This window comes from Elgaria multicarinata, chromosome 21 (assembly GCF_023053635.1).
Source record: "Elgaria multicarinata webbii isolate HBS135686 ecotype San Diego chromosome 21, rElgMul1.1.pri, whole genome shotgun sequence".
NCBI lineage: Eukaryota > Metazoa > Chordata > Lepidosauria > Squamata > Anguidae > Elgaria > Elgaria multicarinata.
This window is the reverse complement of record NC_086191.1, coordinates 13,971,734-13,991,593: the sequence shown is the minus strand read 5'-3', so window position 1 is coordinate 13,991,593 and position 19,860 is coordinate 13,971,734. Positions and strand designations below refer to the sequence as shown.

The 19,860-nt window shown below is 48.0% G+C and overlaps 3 protein-coding genes across 3 annotated transcripts in view; 2 read left to right on the top strand and 1 right to left on the bottom strand.

The window, feature by feature from the left end:
* B4GAT1 (beta-1,4-glucuronyltransferase 1) overlaps nucleotides 1–11,972 on the top strand; it is a 169,441-nt gene extending 157,469 nt beyond the window's left edge. Inside the window, exon 3 of the transcript XR_010026407.1 lies at nucleotides 11,961–11,972. The gene's annotated coding sequence lies outside the window, so the exon portion shown is untranslated. The remainder of the gene's footprint in view (nucleotides 1–11,960) is intronic.
* Nucleotides 1–19,860, top strand: part of LOC134412386 (zinc finger protein 208-like) — a 489,474-nt gene that overhangs the window by 364,641 nt on the left and 104,973 nt on the right. The window lies entirely within an intron of this gene.
* On the bottom strand, nucleotides 4,529–18,249 carry FOSL1 (FOS like 1, AP-1 transcription factor subunit). Its single transcript, XM_063146219.1, has 6 exons — nucleotides 18,220–18,249; nucleotides 17,554–17,759; nucleotides 10,736–10,820; nucleotides 9,817–10,065; nucleotides 6,513–6,620; nucleotides 4,529–5,062 (listed from the first exon to the last, which is right to left on the bottom strand). Exons 1-6 carry the CDS (start codon nucleotides 18,247–18,249, stop codon nucleotides 4,574–4,576), a joined length of 1,167 nt encoding a protein of 388 aa, XP_063002289.1. The 3' UTR covers nucleotides 4,529–4,573.

The following is a 19,860-nucleotide window of genomic DNA, read 5'->3' as shown; positions in this document are numbered from 1 at the left end:
GCTGTGTTGACACAGCCTCTAGGTCCAAGATTGGGACGGAGGAAGACCCCAGCAGTGAGAAATTCCTTCTGCCTCCTTAGGATGCTAATAAATGTTTTAAAAACTGCCGTTTCCAGAGAGGCGTTCACTCCTTGTCTTTCGACCGTCGGAATGTGCTGATTCTGGGGAGCAGGGGTGGGCGATCTTAGGGCCCCCCGGGCTGAATCATAGAATAGCGAAGTTGGAAGGGGCCTACAAGGCCATCGAGTCCAACCCCCTGCTCAATGCAGGAATCCACCCTAAAGCATCCCTGACAGATGGTTCTCCAGCTGCCTCTTGAAGGCCTCTAGTGTGGGAGAGCCCACAACCTCACCAGGCAACTGATTCCATTATCGTACTGCTCTAACAGTCAGGAAGTTTTTCCTGATGTCCAGCTGGAATCTGGCTTCCTTTAACTTGAGCCCCTTATTCCGTGTCCTGCACTCTGGGAGGATCGAGAAGAGATCCCGGCCCTCCTCTGTGTGACAACCTTTCAAGTATTTGAAGAGTGCTCTCATGTCTCCCCTCAATCTTCTCTTCTCCAGGCTCAACATGCCCAGTTCTTTCAGTCTCTCTTCATAGGGCTTTATTTCCAGACCCCTGATCATCCTCACTGCCATGCTTCCTTTTCCCATGACCATCAATTATTGGGGGGGGGGGTTTCTTTTCAGCTTTTGCATGCCCCCCCTTTCTAAAAGCTCAAAATGCCTCTGCAAAGACTTAGTTACCAGCAGCAACAGCTTTAAGCTCAAATATGCCCATATTTTTTTACGCCCCCAAGAACTTCTCCCAAAAGGAATTAAGCCCTCTGCTGAAAGAGCTTCTGCTCCCATTGTTGGAACAGAGGGTGCTCCCCTCCCTTAAACTCTGAAATTGCGAGACTCCTCTTGGCATGGAATAGAAACGTGGGATCACAATTATTTCCCCCACGGTGCTGTCCCAGTCCAGACAATTCAAAATAAAAACCTAGGCAGTTCATACTGCTGCTTTATTTCCTGCATAGGAACCCTTCCAGCCGTGCATGACTGCGACGTGTGGATCTGAGGGTATTTTGTACATGCTCAGGGGCAATGTATCGCTTTGTCCAACTCAGAAACGATGCCATTGGGGGGGGGGCTTGAACCCTGGCTTTCCAGTAAAGGTGGGTGGATGGAGCTCCTTGCGTTTTCATGGAAACCGGAGAACGGATCGTGTTTTTAACAACCAGCAGCAGAGGGGAGGTATTTCGTGGATGAAGTCAGGGGTAAATTCTGTGTTCTTGCATAGTTTCCCAGCTGTGATTTCAGGGCAGGTGAGCAAGAGAAATGGGTGCTGTGGGTCTTCCTTCCTTCATTGCTAAACATAATCTCAACGTTCTGGGTTCAGCAAGAGGCCAGCCAAGGTTTGATGGAGAGACGGGAACAGAGAACGCTTCCTCTGACATGAGGGGCAGGATGCAAGTGGGTAACAGAAATGACACCCCCCCCTAATTTGGAGCTTCTGGTGGTGAGGTGTAGTCGCTAGACCAGAGCATCAAACTTGGGCCAGAAAGGCCTGGATTCGAGTCTTCCCTCGGCCCCAAAACAGGCTCCAACAACGAATTGTGTAGTGTATTGAGGATAACCTTGGTTTTCTTATTGTAAAGTGGGTGTGCAACCTGCAGACCTCATGTGGCCCCCGCCCCAGCCTCCAGTGTGGCCAACACACCACCGAAATGGGCGATGCAGTGGCAAAATAGCCAAAATTGGTTTGCTGCCGAAATTCGGCAGGAAATCGCAGCAGACTTAAAAGGGACGAACTGAGCTTGAAAACAAACTGGATTTAACATTTTTAAGCCTTTTGCTGTTTGCAAACGGCTGATTCCTTCATCTCTTAAAGTTTCCTGCCCCTGCTCTAGAGTAATCCAATTTGGATTAGGACCACCGGGCGGGGGGGGGGGATTCAAAATCCACTCCAGGGAGGATTTCTGGGAGGGCAAAGGTTGAGTCCTTCCTTCACAGTGGCATAGTGGTCACGAAGAGTCGGAAGCGACTGGACGAATAAACAAATAACATGTCCATTTATTCTAGTGTTGTTGTTTTTAAAAAGGTAACATCCATCCTAAGTCCTACTAAAGTAGACCCATTGCAACGAATGGGACTTAAATTAGTCATTACTAATTTAAATCCCGTTCCTTTCAATGGCTGTACTCTTAAGCAGGGCTCAGGTTGGATTTTACCTGGATTATCCTCAGCCACACGCTGTGCGACGAACTGAAGGTTTGATCCTGCAGACGAGTTTAGGTCAGTCCGCCTTGCAGGGGTTGGGAGGAGAAAACAGAGTAGCCCCCCCCCCCCCCGTCTTTCCCAGCTGGTCCTTGAAGGGACGATACGGGATCAAGATCTGAAATAATGATTTTTTCAGGCATCCGCGTTTGGGGGCCATTAACATCTAAATCGGCCCTGGGGAGAGAAATATGGGAAGAAGCCTTTTACTGTGTCAGGCTGCAGGCCTGTTTCTCTCAATTTTGTCTATGGCAGTCTCCTCCAAACATCCCTCCCCCTGACATGTGCCCTGAAGTCCTGGCCTTTCGGCGCCGCTATCCTGCTCATTCACTCTAGCCTGCAATGCATTGGTAGGCAAGCAGCCAGAGGGCCGTGGCTTTAGCCGATTTGCTGTGGTGCAAAGCACTAGCCGAAACTCTAGATCAGGATGCCCCTTCTTTCTCCCAGCAACATCTGCGGCGCGTAAAACTGAAACGAACCCGGATTGCCGGGAGGGCCTCCGTGCGTCTTCCTGCCCGGCCAAATTGGAGACAAAAGGTCTCCGAGCCAGGAAGCAGGTGTCCGGATTCACACTCACTGATAACAAGGAGCCAACGTCAACAATCCCCGGACGTGCCCTTTGCCCGGCCTTCATGGAGTTGCATCTCCCCCAGGCGGAAAGGGGAAGGGTGGTTTTTTTTAAATCTCTAGTATTCCTAGCACTGTTGGGTGGGGTGAGGGATGTAGGATAAAAACTATGGCAGTGACTCAGGCAATCGCAAAATTAAGGCGCTGGAAAAGAAGGTTTGCCATTCGTGATTTTTGCTCTTCGCCCATGAACATAGCTGCATGGGTGTTTTGTGCAGGCAGTCCCGGGTTGTAGGCCTGGAAAAAACACCCATTGTGTACTCTGGTGTGCTGGATTCCCCGTTTTGCAGGTGTGATGTGAAGGTTGAGAGAAGGAGCATTGTTGCTACGAAATTGACCCAACTAAGTCGGCACGTGGATCAGAGATCTCTTGCGGCTCACATCCCCCGCCCTCCTTTTCTCCAAATCAATCAATCCTGGCTTTAGTGCAGTTTTTTCGCCCTGTATTCCACACAAGGTTGAAATGCCTCTTCTACACGGAATAATGGGCTCAAGTTATAGGAAGACCAATTCTGGCTGGACATCAGGAAAAACTTCCTGACTGTTAGAGCGGTACGACAAAGGAACCAATGACCTAGAGAGGTGGTGGACTCTCCTACCCTAGAGGCCTTCCAGAGGCAGCTGGACAACCATCTGTCAGGGATGCTTTAAGGTGGATTCCTGCATTGAGCAGGGGGTTGGACTTGATGGCCTTGTGGGCCCCTTCCAACTCTACGATTCTATGAAGGCTTAGTTACTGGCAATAAGAGATCTAAGCTACAATACACTGGTCTTTTTGGGTCCACCCCTTTAGCTCCACCCACCACCAGAATGCAGCCACAAAAACATCTCCAAAATTGAATTTCCAACTTCCGCATTGCAACCTTCAATGTGAATGTTTGAAAATGAGATATATTACTGCTTTCAGTATACTATTATTTTTATAAATGTTTGTGTGTGTGTGTGTTGGGGGACTTTGTTGACAAAGGAGACAACCTCTTTAAATCTTGCAGGAAAAGACACCCAGGTTCTGGCTGACAGTAACTTTTAATCATAGCCACAAGGAATGAAGACCAGGAGAAAGGAAACAAATATGTTTTTGATAAAAAATATATCTATATTTCTTATATATCTACATTCAACCAGCTCCAACAGTGGGAGAAGCAAAGAGAGGTCCCACCTCAAACCAGGAGGCTATGGGTTAATTCTTGGTGTAGGGTGTAGTCCAAAAGATGTGGGTGAGGCTGGAGTTCATTTTATCGAGTGTTTCTGTACCCAGTTTTGAAAGAGGACAAACGTTTCTATGAGGCACAAGTCAGAAAATGGTGGCTTCAGCAAAAAAAAGTGGAGTGAAGAGATTTTTAAAAAATAAGTGTAAGTAGGTTTGGTTTGGTTTTTAAAAAGAATGGATAACGGACAGTGTTCTGGTGCTGTGGGAGAAGGAAATTCTTTTTCAAAGGAAAAGGGCTGTGTGGTCGCTCTTGAGGACTGGCAACTTGACGCCAAAACTCGGGGGCGAGAGGTAGAAGCCTGCATGTCCTATGCTTGTGGCATGACCCAAGGGCAGATGAGAAGCCAGCCTAGAACCTAGCTGGAAAGAGAGAGAGGGAGAGAGAGAGAGAGAGAGAGAGAGAGAGAGAGAGAGAGAGAGAAATGTTCTAGACCGTTCTCCCATTCTGGAGAGCCGCGCGTCTCGCTCCCGCTCCTCAGAGGGCCAGCAAGGTCGGGGAATTGAGCGAATCGGAGGAGTGGTCACCGCTGCTGCTGCGTCGGTGAGCAGAGGAGCAAGGCTCCGGCAGGAAGCCCGAACCGGAGGGCGCTTCGGGGTCTCCCGGCGTTGGATAGGTGAAGACCAGACTAGGGGTGAAGGGGGTGAGAGAAGGGGTGGACATCAGGGTCGGGGTGTGCAAAGATTCGGGCTCCAGCATGCCGCTGGGGGGCAAAGTGATACTCGGAGGCAAGGGAACAGGACGGCGGGGGACGCTGGGCCCCGGCGGAGACTCCCGCTTGACAGGCGGCTGTTGAAAGACCACCAGCTGCCCGCTGCTCTCTTCCTCTTCCCCCGAGGACTCCCCCGGGACTTTGCAGACGGGGCGGTGGGCCTCCAGGACCAGCTCAAGGCGCTCTTTCTGTTTCTGCAGTTCCGCAATCTCCTTCCGCAGCCCGGACTGCTCAGCCTCCAGTTCATCAGTCTCCTTGAGAGTGAAAAAGATTCGGGTCAGTGGCTGCTGGATCCAAGGAAGGATGGGGCGGAGAACCTCTATGAGTCCAGGGAGCGAGAGGGTGACCCTCCCGGACCAAGCCGGATGACCCCGAAACCCTCTCTCGTTTTTTCTTTCCTCTGGCCAAAAACAGGCATGGTCGGCTCCGTGCCTTTCTCTGCATGGAGAAAGGGAATCAACCAGCACAATATATTCGACTTGTGCTTCAGATTCGGTCAAATCCCGAAGCGAATTCAGCTGATTTGATTCGGACATTTCCTGAATTTGACCACATCCATATCCCAACGCTCTTGAAGATTCAGGATCCGGAAGACCCCGGGTTTTTCACACAGCACGCTAATCCACACTCAGCGGTTGAACCGTGAGTTAGTGTGTTGTCTGAATCCAGGATATTTTGGCCAGTAGGGTTTGTTAACGATACAATGTGACTTGCTAACTACCTGGAACAGCCTAACAACAAACCATGGATTCTTAAGGTTGCTTGTTCAAGAAAATAAGCCGCACTGCATGGTTAAGATGCCACCCTGGCTGGGTTCAGACAACACGTTAATCTACAGTCAGAAAACAAAAACAAAGAAGTCTTAGGCGGTCTTTCATTCATCATAACTCCCTAACCCTTGCACCTATACTCCTGAAATATTGCAGGTTTCTTGTCCAGGGACACTTCTCTGACATATTTCATTTCCATACAAATTACACCCCCCCCCCAAAAAAAAAACCATGGGGGGGGATAAGGTGAAGCAAATCGCTTACTGCACACACCCACACCCAATTTGAACACTCCCCTTCCACACAATATATGCTGCACCTATCCTTCTGAAATATTGCAGGTTTCTTAACCAGGGCTACTTCTATGTCATTTTCCTAACAGTCACCCACAAAAACAGAGAGGAATCAGCACATTCTTTTCGGGAAACTTCCAAATGGTAAAGGCTACTCTTGCACAAAGCATTCTGCACCAATTTGTCCAAAACCTGGCAGGCGCAATCCCCTCAGGAGGGGCGGCTATCCCGGCAAATTCCATCCAATTCGACTCCGAAATAATAATAGAAGTCATCGGCAGTTTTCTTTTAAAAAATCATCAAAATCTAAAACTGTGCAGCACAAAAAACTCGGTCCGAAATTTGGCAGGTGTGGTCCTGTCCTAAGGCATATTTGCTATGCCTGCAAATATTCTCAGTTCTGACAAACGAGAGGAAAAGTTACAGCTCAAATTGAGGAATGAAAATTCAAGTTTCCGAATCAAGATTCGGAGGCAGACCCGAGTCAAATCGAGCTGCTTCTGAATGGGGTTGTTTTCCGAATTCGGAGTCTGAACCAAATGTCGTGGTCGGCGCGCCCCTGTAATATATACACAGCACACAATTAACACAAACGCAGTTAGATCCCACATTCCCCACCAAGTCCACAGAAGCTCACTCACCGCTTGCAAAGTGTCCGTCAATTCCTTCCGTCGGTTTCGGCATTTTGCGGCTGCCAGTTTATTCCTCTCCCGACGTAAACGACGGCGCTCTTCCTCTTCAGCCGTCAGCTACAGAGGGAGAAGAGAGTTGTCAATGACGCACGATGACTCACAAAATTAACCTCTTTTCTGCTTTGCTCTTTCCTGCCTTTTCCTGGCTGGGAGACGCACGTTCCCGTTTCTAGGCCGAAGTAAGATCTCAGGTTGAGCACTGGAATCTGGACCCAGCAAAGCAGTCTTTCTTTTGAGCCAGGGTGCAGCCGTAGAAACTGCCTCTGAGCGTGTACAGAGTGCTTCAAACTCATCATTAGCCTGCAATTCTATCCATAACAAGTATTATGTAATTGCCCCTGCCATAGTGTGTCCCTATAGTCGCCTGAGAGAGGAGTCTGTCCACTCCATTCCCGATGGGGGGGGCTGCCCCATAGGAGGAGGTAGGGGGCAGCAGTGGAGGCTGGTGTCTCTGACTTCGGTGTATGTCTTGTTATACATATTGTTTTAAAAAAATTCTAACTAGCTATTATAAATTTTTAAGGTACAGATACTTGTAAAATGCCTCTAATTGTAAATATTATGATACAAAGGACTTCTTTGTTTTTTAGATAAAGCCCTGAGGAAGAACGCAACCGCGTTCGAAACGCGTAGGCACCTGGCACTTTAATAAAACTTTTACTAATATTATTGTTGAAGTTTACATCTTCTCTTCTCCAGGCTAAACATGCCCAGTTCTTTCAGTCTCTCTTCATAGGGCTTTGTTTCCAGACCCCTGATCATCCTGTTTGCCCTCCTCTGAACACGCTCCAGCTTGTCTGCGTCCTTCTTGAAGTTACTTGAAGTAATTATTATTAATTACATTTATATCCCGTCTTTTGTCCTCCGAGGAACCCAAGGTTCTGTACATAATCCTCCTCGTCTCCACTTTATCCTACAACAACAACCCTGTGAGGTGGGTTGGGCTGAGAGTCTGTGACTGGCCCAAAGTCACCCAGTGGGTTTCCATGGCCGTGTGCAGACTCGAACCCGGATCTCCCGACTCCCAGTCCAAGGCTTTGGGAAAATGGGATTACTTCAATCGCACACACTTTGGCTCAGTTACAATAAGATATGAACCAATCCTTACGCTACAATGCCTATCATTCTGGGTAGGTGTGATGAGAATTGTAGCCCAACACATCTGGAGTGTACCAGGTTCAGTGATGGCAAGAAGCCCACGGGAGAAGGAAGTCCCATTGAGTTCAATGGGACGTTCTCACAGACGGGGGTGTAATAGGATGGCAGCCTAAATAGCTAGAAAAAAGAAAATACGAGAACGGTGACAAAGACGTTCTAACAAAAAATAAAATATTGTTCGTATTAACAAGAACTTGGAGCCATTCTAGGAACTTGGCCAATTGGAGGGCCATCACTGGGCACCAGAGGGCGCCAGTGGCACAGAAATCCAGCACCAAAAACAGTCGCCAACTCTTCGTGTGTTAAAGGTTGCTGTGCCTTGAAGGGACACACAAGCAGAAAACCTGAGCAGCCTGTTCTCTGCCATGGCATCTCTACGCCATCGAATGTCTGGGAGGTCCTACCCCGCCAACGAAAGCAGTCCACGTTATTACCCCGGTAGTGTAGGGCCCTAAGCTGGCTCTGCTCTTTTACAAATCGTTTTTGGCTTGAGTGGCACAACGCAGGTACTCTGGACGTGTCCCAAAGCACTCTTGCACATGCTTTGTATGTTGCAGCAGAGTTTAGCAGACCTCTCTCAAAGAGAAATCCCGTCACACACACAAAAGAATCCAAACAGATTCCATCTATACCTTGGTTTATAAGGTAAAGGAAAAAATATATAGAATCATAGAATAGCAGAGTTGGAAGGGGCCTACAAGGCCATCGAGTCCAACCCCCTGCTCAAGGCAGGAATCCACCCTAAAGCATCCCTGACAGATGGTTGTCCAGCTGCCTCTTGAAGGCCTCTAGTGTGGGAGAGCCCACGACCTCCCTAGGTAACTGGTTCCATTGTCGTACTGCTCTAACAGTCAGGAAGTTTTTCCTGATGTCCAGCCAGAATCTGGAATCCAGCTGGAATATCATATACATTATATGTGAAATGTATTACCCTCGGGCAATAATTCAATTTAAATCCAGTGTGTTCCATTTACTTCTTTTCCTTTTCTCTCCTACTGTTGGTATTTTTAATGTGTTTCGGAAACTTACCCTATTTCTTCGATTCTAAGACACACTTTCCCCCCCATATAAACATCTCTTAGAATCGCGGGTGTGTCTTAGGGTTTTTTTTTTTTTCTGTTGGTGGTAGTGAAATTAGTGTGCGTCTTACAATCGATGGCATCTTACAATCGAAGAAATACGGTAATAAAATATTTTTAAAAAGAAAAGAAAAAGAAAGAAGATCTGGCATGTGTTTTGCAAGTCATAACCTCGGGGGGGGGAGACACCCCCCGAAACTATTATTTATTTATTTTATTTACAATATTTATATACCTCTCTCTTATCCAAAAATATTTATATACCTCTATCCATTAAAAAATACATTTTTAAAAGGAACTAGGATATCAGAAATCGGGGCAGGGAACCTCTTTTGGCTCAAATTAATTTTATTAATTATTATTATCATTATTATATTCAATTTCAGAAAAGATCGTGTGACCATATTCCAGGGGTGGACCAAGTCAGAAGCGAAGGGGTGGAGTCAGGGGAAAGGAGGCGGGGTCAAGGGCAAACGGGCGGAGTCAGAGGCACACCCTCCCAGTGTGGTGTAGCGGCTAAGGTGTTGGACTGGGAGTACGGAGATCCGGGTTCTAGTCCCCACTTGGCCATGGAAACCCACTGGGTGACTTTCGGCCAGTCACAAGCTCTCAGCCCAACCCACCTCACAGGGTTGTTGTTGTGAGGATAAAGTGGAGAGGAGGAGGGGAATTATGTACGCCACCTTGGGTTCCTTGCAGGAACAATGGCGGGATGTAAATGCAATAATAAATAAATTAAATAAATATTGTAGAGAAAAACTCTCACTGCCGGTAGCCAACCCTTAAGGGAGGTGTTTCAGCTTTTCAGAATGGTGGTGGTGGGGGATCTCTGCAAAAGGCCTGGAAACTACCCAATGAGACAAGATCAAGGGCAAAGCCATGAGCCCACCTGGGCAATATTGGTCGGATTTTGCCCCCCAGGTCAGAGTTTAGTTTGCGTATCATAAATACGCAAACTAAATTAAACCTATCCTCCTACGCCCATGACAAGCCGACGGGTCGCCCCGAATACTCACATGCTCCGAATGACGCCTCCGAGGCGTCAGGAGCGGTCCGGCGGTGCGGATGACGCCCGGCCGCATCCCGGCCGCGAAGTGCGGGCAGCGGTACGGCCGTGGGTACGGGGGGATTCCCGGAGACGCACCCATGATCGTGGGCTGAACCATCCACTGGAGGTTTTGGCTGGTGGTGATGGTGTTGAGGTTGGGGACAAAGCTGCTAGTTGTAGAACTGCTGCTTCCGGCCCCGGGATCCGACGGGTATTTCTGTGGGGAAGAAAAGAAGGAAAGCAGCATTACGGACTCTGGGTCTGCGTGGCTAAGAAGCCACGGATGTGCCACGTAGCTGTCTTTGGGCGTTCTGTACATGCTCCAGAGCACAGCTGCGGTGGCAGTGGTTAGGGCCGCTCCCCCCCAAAAGAAAATACTTACTATTTATTTTATGTATTTATTGCATTTTTATGCCGCCCAATAGCCGAAGCTCCCTGGGCGGTTCACAAAAATTAGGGAGGTCTAAAGAAAAACACACACATGGACGCGGTATCAAGGATGGACATGGTGGGGCACCTGAGGTTTGCAGGATTAACCCCCAAAAAAGTTTTTAAGGGTGGGGAAAACCCCTAAGAGGGTCACGCAAAAGAGCTCAACGAGAACAGAGCAGCCTTGGAAGGCAAGAAACGCTCAGTAGGCCTGGAATGTTCAGACTGTTGGGGGCAGGGCAAAGTGGACGGCGGAGGAATGGAATAGCATAGGTTGGGCGAGGGCCTGGCTGGCTGTCACCTGGAGCAGCAGCAATGCTGCTGCTAGGTAATTTTAAACCCTGAACTTGGGATGCGATGTGATGCATGTTCAGACTGGGGGAAGTTTCTACAATTCCCCCAAATTCCTCAGCCATCCCTCAAACCTATGTGGCCTCTTAAAGACATCCCTACCCCACCATGCCACCCCCTTGATCTGCCATGAAGAGTGGCAGAACTGACACAAAGGGCCCAATCCACCAGAAGCTCTCCTCCACGAGACTCCTATGGCATGGGAGTAGAGGGGAGAGAAGAGAACAACGCCAACGGCTCTTCACCTGAGGCACCCCCCCCCCAAAAGGCCATGGCCAAGAATCTGCCTTTCTTTCATCTCCCAGATGTGTGACAGGGTGTGAGCACTCTGGACATGCTCAGAAGCACTTTGTGGCTCCTTCACTCTGGGCATGCTCAGGAGCACTTTGTGGTTCCTTCTCTCTGGGCATGCTCAGGAGCACTTTGTGGCTCCTTCTCTCTGGGCATGCTCAGGAGCACTTTGTGGCTCCTTCTCTCTGGACATGCTCAAGAGCACTTTGTCGCTCCTTCACTCTGGGCATGCTCAGGAGCACTTTGTAGCTCCTTCACTCTGGACATGCTCAGGAGCACTTTGTCGCTCCCTCACTTTGGACATGCTCAGGAGCACTTTGTCGCTCCTTCACATATTTGAGGGCCGAGTCATGGCAATGAAACACAGTCTGTGGGAACGGCACTCTGTGGGATTATCAGGCCCAGCGAGAAATGGGTCTTTGAACTCTGTGCCCTTTCCACATACCTCCCGACCCAATTCCCTGGGTTGCCTCTGCCAGGAGCCTCCTGGCATGCTATGGGGAGTCACGCCCTGACCTTCTGCGTGGGGCGATGGCGTCATTTCACCATCCGACTCAGTGGGTGAGGCAGAACTGGCCTCCTATCTCTGACGCATCCTACCTCCAGCCAGGTAAGGGTGGGGTAGTTCCAGTGCCCACTCACCAGGGCTGTGTTGGGTAGGCCTGATGGGAACCGGGACCCCTGGGTTCTCTGCCCAGGTAGGGGGAAGACAACAACGGGTTAAAGCAGGCTGAAAGACCTTACAACTCACCTCCACCCAAATCAGTAAGTGGAATCTTTTAACGCAGGTATCTGGGCATTTGTGTGTGTGGGTCACAATCAGAATCACAATTTTATTTTCATTATATCTATCCCACCTCTACCCTTCCTCCAAAAACATCAGCGCAGGCGACCTGATTCCCCACTCCCGTTTTATCCTCACAACAACCCTGCGAGGTCAGCCAGGCAGCAAGAATGCGACAGGCCAAGGTTCCTTCCTTCTATTGATCCTCACAAAACAACCCTGCAAGGAAGTCTGGGCTTCAGCCCAGTAAGACTCAGGGCTGTGGGGATTTGAACCCAGGTCTCTCTCACCCCAACCCTAGTCTGGTTACAAGAAACCAGAAAGCAAAGGTAGACGTGTTGGCCCAGAAGAAAACTTTCCTGCTTTATAGTAGCCAGGGGAACGTCATCATTTCACTAGCCAACATTTCACAGAACAATGAGCAAAGCTTTCGCATTCAGCAGAACTGCTTAGATGGAATGTGGATTTAGCCACAGTCTTAAGGTGGAACATGGGAAGATGTGGCAGAATTATGTCGGTGTCTACTAAGTTCCAGGTTGCCGGATTCTACAGTAATACACTCCCACGCCCTGAAGGGAGTGAGGTATAGCAGCTAGAGCAACACAGGGCACTGGGTTCAATAACTGACGGAGGTCTAGAGGAAAATCACAAACGCTACAGTAGCGTTTTGGTATTGCAGCAAACTTAACAGATTCGTAGCCCAGGCCTACAGAACACCCAAATCTCAATCAAAACGCCGTATGCAAATTCATATCTAAACCTGCAAATTTGGAAAGAAAGCTGAGAATTAATTAAAAGGGCCCAGGAGGCAAAGCCAAGGAATTTCTCATCCACATCATCTCAAATGAAATAAATCCCTCCAGTTCGTTTGCATCCTCAGCGCAAAGCAACAGGGAAAAAAAGTCCTTTTCCTATGCTTCGTCGCCATGCTGGCGAAGATTTGCTGGAAGTTGTTTTTAGATGCATGGTGTGCGTGTGTATGTTGTCTGTTTTGAAGGTTGTAAATTTTGTATATCCTTTTTAATGTTTTGATCTTTTGTAAACTGCCCAGAGAGGTTTGACTATGGGGAGGTATAGACATGTAATAAATAAACGGGGTGTGTTGCAACACACCCCATTTAATTAAGTTAATTAAGGGAGAATTAACTCTTCCTTCTCCTGCTGCAATCACCCCTGAAAATTGCTCCCTGCATGGCAATTTAGCAGAAAGAGAGAGACTTTCTATTGGCATCAATGGACGCTCAGGGCACCAGGGAATAGTTTCAGGGCTTGGGACCCATCTACCCTACACTTGCCTAGTATATACAGAACACATGGAATCCCTGGCTGGGATGGGCTTGTACGGTGCTGTTCTGAGCCACAATGGCTCCTCAGATCCTCCACGTTCACAGGAAGTCTATCTCTAAACACCAGATGCTGAGGATCAAACTAAAAGCCCCCTTTACAGAGCGTTCAGCTGGCCATGAAACGCTAGATTAGACAAAAATTTGGGTCTGACTCGGATTAGCAAATTCTTATTTTTTTATTTATTTTTTGGCCAGGGGGTGCTCAGTTGTCAGAAGTCAGGAAGTAACAGATTGCCTCTTTTTACTGCAAGCACCCCACCCACCTACACATGAGAGGAGGGGGAAAGGGCGTCCATCTATTCATCACCCATCTTTCTCGAGATTAAAAACTGGGGTGCCTGCGAAGCAAACCCTGGGGTTTGGCTAGGGTTAAGAGAAATTGACCGATCATGACGTTGACACAGCAGATTTGAAGTACATCTAATAAAAGTATTGCAGCTAAGAGCAGATTTGAAGTACATCTAATACAAGTATTGCAGCTAAGAGCAGATTTGAAGTACATCTTATACAAGTACTGCAGCTAAGAGCAGATTTGAAGTACATCTAATACAAGTACTGCAGCTAAGAGCAGATTTGAAGTACATCTAATAAAAGTATTGCAGCTAAGAGCAGATTTGAAGTACATCTAATAAAAGTATTGCAGCTAAGAGCAGATTTGAAGTACATCTAATAAAAGTATTGCAGCTAAGAGCAGATTTGAAGTACATCTAATACAAGTACTGCAGCTAAGAGCAGATTTGAAGTACATCTACTACAAGTATTGCAGCTAAGAGCAGATTTGAAGTACATCTACTACAAGTACTGCAGCTAAGAGCAGATTTGAAGTACATCTAATACAAGTACTGCAGCTAAGAGCAGATTTGAAGTACATCTACTACAAGTATTGCAGCTAAGAGCAGATTTGAAGTACATCTACTACAAGTATTGCAGCTGAGCAGATTTGAAGTACATCTACTACAAGTATTGCAGCTAAGAGCAGCTTTTACTCAAGACGTGTTGGATTTCAATTCCCATGTTCCCCAGCCAGTGGCTGGCTAATTGAGTTGGGAACTTGCTCCCCTCCCCACATCCTCAGTGGGTCAAATCTTGCCTCAATCTAGGGGTCCTTAGATTCCTCACCCACTTGCCCTGGGATTTGGACAATGGAGGCCTCCCTTGCAAGGCTGTCGCTCTTAAAACGCCCTACTGAAACATCCTCAGTCATGGAGTCTTTGGAGTGCTCTGCTTACGTCTCCGTCCAAACAACCCCCTTGTGAGGTAGGCCTGCAGAGGGGGTGGGAGGAAGAGGAATATTCCCAGGTGGATTTCACAAGGAGACAGAAAGACAAGTAGCTGAGAAAAAAAAATGTCCCTCCTTCCACTGAAACTGGAGCAGAGGATGAGAACAGGGAGAGAAGGGCAGAGGCGCCCCACCCTCGCTGTCTGCGGAGTGTGTGACTCCCAGTATGACTGTTCTGATGAGTCACCGTGTTATGACACAGTGCAAAATGACACAGCATAAAAAGTACAAATCCTCCCATCCTGCTCCAGGCACAATGACCCAGGTGTGGATTTTGGGGGGAGGGGAGGGTAGAGAAGAGAGGACACCTTTTTACAAACTACAAAGACCTGAAAGATACCTCATGCAGCTAAGATGCTTATGGAGGGTGGAGTAAAATGATCCCTCTATTACTCAGTTCTAACCTCAATCTCTCCCTTTTTCAAAAGGTTATTTCCCCCCACCTTCTGCGATAAAATGGTTGTGATTTAACACACGCACCTCCTGTCATACCCTGCCCCCAACAAAACAAATGTGAATTTGGGACGGGAGTGGGAGAGAAAAGGGACATGTAAATATAAATACAAGAGGAGACGTCTCCAGTCTATTATTCATCCTATGTAAGGCAGAAATTCCCCTTCAGTGGGACACTTTGTTCTTGCTGGGAAAGGCAGCCAAGAATACATCTAGCACTGGCCAGTGAGCTTAAAAGAGCTTCCATTTTTAAAAGCAGTCTATCCCTGATTGCCAGGAAATGAACAACCAAAGGAAGGGGTGTTCTCTCCCCTGCAGGCATCTGCTTGACTACTGTGGGAAAGAGGATCCTGATGGAGACAGCCTGTTCTTGCAGAATTCTCTCCACAAGAGCGGGAAAGCAAACTCCTGAGAAAGGCACAGCGGGCGATTGGTGCTGCTGGGGATGGTGGGATTTGTAGTTTAACACATCTGAAGGATGCCGGATTGGTGGGGGAGAAGGAGGAGAGAGAGCTGGATTAGAACAAGGTGTAGGTTTACTTTCCATGTGCTATCAATCTGCTGCACTTTTGTCTTCCACCACCCTCTTCTCCCTGGCCTGTCGAAGAGTTCTGTGGCACTTAAAGGCTGGCATACTTATTTCCTCACTCACAGGTCGAAGAGAGGAAGTGTGTGTGGGGGGGATGTTGGCTCTTGTGTTGAGCCTCTTATCTTCAAAGAACCCAATGATGATCAACACTGATCTGCAACACCCCAAAACTTTTTTCATTCACAAGTGTTGATTTCCAACTTCTCTGCCCTGAAACCTCTTTATTGATCTTCTAACTAGACTCCCATACAGAACAGAACCCTAAAGAACCACCATCCCCCTGCCCCAGTATACAGGTCCCGGTTGACTCAGCCTATCCACCATGCAAGCACACACGAACACACATCACCAGAAAGAGGCAGGCGTGGGAACCCATTCACACACACACACACACACATCCCTTCCTATAGGCTCTGCCCTGGCCAATTCCCCTACCATGGCTAGAATCAAAGACAGATAGGGGACATAGAGCATTCCAAACCCTTCTCCCTCTGGGCCTACAGAATTTCCTCTTCTCTCTCTGTCCCCAAAAACATGGCTTTCATACTCCTGGAACACCCTAAAACAGCCATCTCTGATCTGGCATCTTTCAGATCTTTTGGACTCCAACTCCCATCAGCCCAGCCAGCAGGAGAAATGGCACACAGGCATGCACACACAATTAGTGCCCGACTTTGCTTTTTCCTCTTCCCTCCTCATCCCTTCTCCTCTTTGGAGGGCACCATGCTGGGGAAAGCAGCCCAAAAACATATGCATGGTGTTTTTTTAAATGGCTCCTCTGAGCCACCATGCTAGGTGCTATACATAGACTCTCTGTTCAGCTTTAGCTTAAAGCTAAAGCTAAATCCAAACTATCCCAAATCACCAGCCCTACCCTTCCACACCTGTGACTTTCTGCTTCGAAAGAACCCAAGTGTCCTGACCACTCAAAAAACCTTTTTCTACCCAAAGACTGCTCCCTTCTCAAAGCGAACACTCCCCAAATCCTCTTTGAACATTCCAGAAAGACAAGACAGAGTAATGTGGCTTTCTCCCCTCTGTGCAATGACCGATTTGGGCTTAAAATACCAGTTCCTCCCACTGGCCTGCACGACCCTTGCTTTTGACTCTTGCATTCAAAGCATGCTCTCTGCACATGCAGAGTAAATGCACATTCATCCTTGTAAATGATGTCACAGTCAGAGTAAATGAATTAATTGATAGCTAATAGAAACAACCTTCTCCAACCTGGTGCCTTCCACAAGTCCCATTATTCCCAGCTAACATGGGGATAGCTGGGAAAGATGGAAATGTTAGTCCAACCCATTTGGAAGGCACCATGTTGGAGAATTCTGGTGTAAAACACCCTATAAACACACACACATTAGTACAGATATAGATTTATATACTTATCTACATCCGCACACAAATTAGTCCCTGAGATTGCTTTTTTCCTCTTCCCTCCTCATCCCTTCTTCCTTTTGCATCGTGTCTTTCTAGAATCTAAAATTCAGATTGTACTCTGCAGGACAGGGGCTGCCTGGTTTTTACCAGTCTGTAAGCCACCCTGGGATCCTTCTGCCTGAAGAGCCAGGTAGAAATGCTTCAAATACATAAATATAGACTTAGAGTCCCACAAAAATCCTATTAGCGATTGCTTCATTTTCAAGACAGCTGTAACCAAGCAACCTACATTCATCTCATCCATTGCAACCAGCCCTCTGCCCTCGTTGAAAGAGAAGCACCGCTCGGGAGGGACAAGTCTCATAGACGGGCTTCTAAAGCAGGCTTAGACCCCAAAGTAACCAATTTCCTCCAGGCCAACAGTAAACTATTTTTTGAGAGCTAACTCTGGCCTTACTATAAAAGTAACCCCACCTCACCCCAAAGAAATGAGGGACGATCCAAATTATTTATTATTTAGAATATTTATATACCACTCCCCATTGAAAAATTTCGGAGCGGTGTACAAGGTAAAATGAAAATAAAAACAGAATAAAACAGTTAAAACAAAATTTAAAATTAGGGTCCTTTCACCCCCAAACGTCTCTTCATCACCAGGCCTCAGCCTTGAAAGACACGTGGTGGGGAAAGAAGGAGAACCACAGCGTATTCAAGGTCACTTTCAGGGGACAAGCCCAATCCGCAGAGTTTCACAGGGCATGTACAGAGTGCCGAAGGAATCGCGGGGTGGGGAGACTTACCTGCTGCTGCTGCTGTGCTCCTGGGCGTAAGGGGGAGGCGAGGCCCTGTAAACGAAAGCGCTGAGCTCCGGGAGCGGGTGGCCTTCCTCCTCCGTAATCTTTGAACATTTCAGCGCGGCCGCTGATTCATTCACCCACGCTTTGAATGAGCGCTTTGCGAGCTGCCTGGAGTTTTTTATGAATGGGAACTCCCGGGACACTTCGCTCTAGAAGGGGAGGGGGAGGGAGAAACGGCAACGCCGCCCCTGCGCTTCAAGCCCCGCCCCCAACACCCCATCCCTGCAAGGTGGGACATTATAAAAAAATCACGACCCCCCCACGCACCAACAGACACGGTTTGGGGGCTCTTAAGAAACCCCGAAAAGTCCCCCCCTGCCGCCCTTTCCCCCACGGCGAAGCAGCACTTGGTACGTCCCAAGGAGTGAATCACGGAGCGGTGACGTAGATGCCCTTACATGGCCTGTTTTCTTCCTGTTTAGCTCGCTTAGAAAAGGATTCCCCTTTGCCCAGCTTTTTCACGTGTGTGGTTTTTGACGCTGGTGACTTTAAAAGCCGAAAGCTTCTTTGGGGATGCGGTGAGACGTGTTTTCTGGGGGGCACAGAGGAGAGGTACCGGGGCTTCAAACCTGTCTAGAAGTTTTATTAGTTTTATTTTAAAATCCCTACTTTCTCCTGGATAAACCTGTCCTTGTTCATGTCAAGTGTTTATTCAACGCGGGGGCACTCTGCACATGCTCTGCAGCATGTTTGATAATAATAATCGTGTGTGTAGAACTGAATCTTGGCCTTAAAAAAAAAAAAAGTCCGATGCCTGAGATTTTACTCGGGGGGTGGGGAGAGAGACATTTTTTCAGGGGGTAGGAAAGTTAGGAAACGGAGAAAGCGACAGCCTACCCGCCAACCCCTTCCGCCGGGCACGTGTTCGTCTTACCGGTTTAATCCTGATGGCGTCTCTGCATTTTTCACGGGTGTGACTCACACCCTCGTGGGCAGCTAAGCAGGGAAATCCCCCATATTTCCCCGCTGGGAATCGAGCCAACCTGTAATAAACCTAGATAGCGAAACTCACTTGCGCCCTGTTTCATTCAGGGAACGCGACAGAAGACCCTTCGGAGATATTGGGGGTAGGGGCACGACCCCCCACCCCACCCCACAATCAAAACTCTCTGGAAAGAAAGTAGGGTCCATGCAATACAAGAAGCATCTGGACTCCTAGGGTTAAAATCTAAAGTAAGTCCTACTTAGAGTAGACTCATTGAAATGAATGGGACTCTAAGTGGGATTTATGTTGGATTTTATTCCTGGGTCCCTTTTCCAAACTCATGCAGAGCAGCTCAAATTGGGAGGGAATCTATTACACTAACTTCTCTCCCCCCCCACACACACATACCCGGAGGTCACTGTGTTCATTCAGATAGTGTTGGAGTCTCAAGACCCATCAGCCCCATAGCCACTGGGCAGGGGTGATGGAAGATGGAATCCATAAGTGCCTTTCTTTAGACTGAGCAGGGGTGGGCTAGATTTCCAGACATTTTGAACTTGAATCTCAGCCTCAAAACCTGCTCAGAGCGAGAATGGAAGAACGAGAGCAATGATTTTTCTTTTCATGTCTTTTCTTTCCCCTGCTCTGGTGCAAAAGACTCAGGAATAGAAAGTGATTGAAAAGTAAACTGAGTTTTCTTCTGAACCTGGGAAAATCATCAGAGCAAAAGAGAAACCGCACCCTGTCGAAAAGGCGTGGAGGACCTGTGGGTGGCCAGGGATGATGGGGTTTGTTATCCAACATCATCTAGATGGCCACAGGTCATCCAGTGTCAAAGTTAAACTGGAAATGAATGTGAAAGAACACACAAACACACACGTTATCCTTTGAATCAAGGCTGGTTGGGCTGGATCAGTCCCTCTGAAGATGCTTCTAGTGCTAGATCTCATTCAGGGTGGTGGAGGATGTGAAGTGTACACCAAAACATGTACAGTCATCATAGTCCCAGTTAAGGAGAAAGGGGTGGAGGAGACCTTGACTCCAACAGCCTTTCCATGTCAGAAATCTAACCACTGGGAATATTTATGGCCACATGCTACTCCCATAACCCTTTTGAATGTGCTGCTTTGGTTTCGGGGGTGGGTGGGAATTCTTATCCCCATTGTACAGGCTTGGTAAACTGAGGCTGAGCAAAGAAAAAGAAAAAAACAAGACAGGGATTGCCCAACTGGCATTGTAAACCTTCTCCTCCACCCCACATAGAATCATAGAATAGCAGAGTTGGAAGGGGCCTACAAGGCCATCGAGTCCAACCCCCTGCTCAA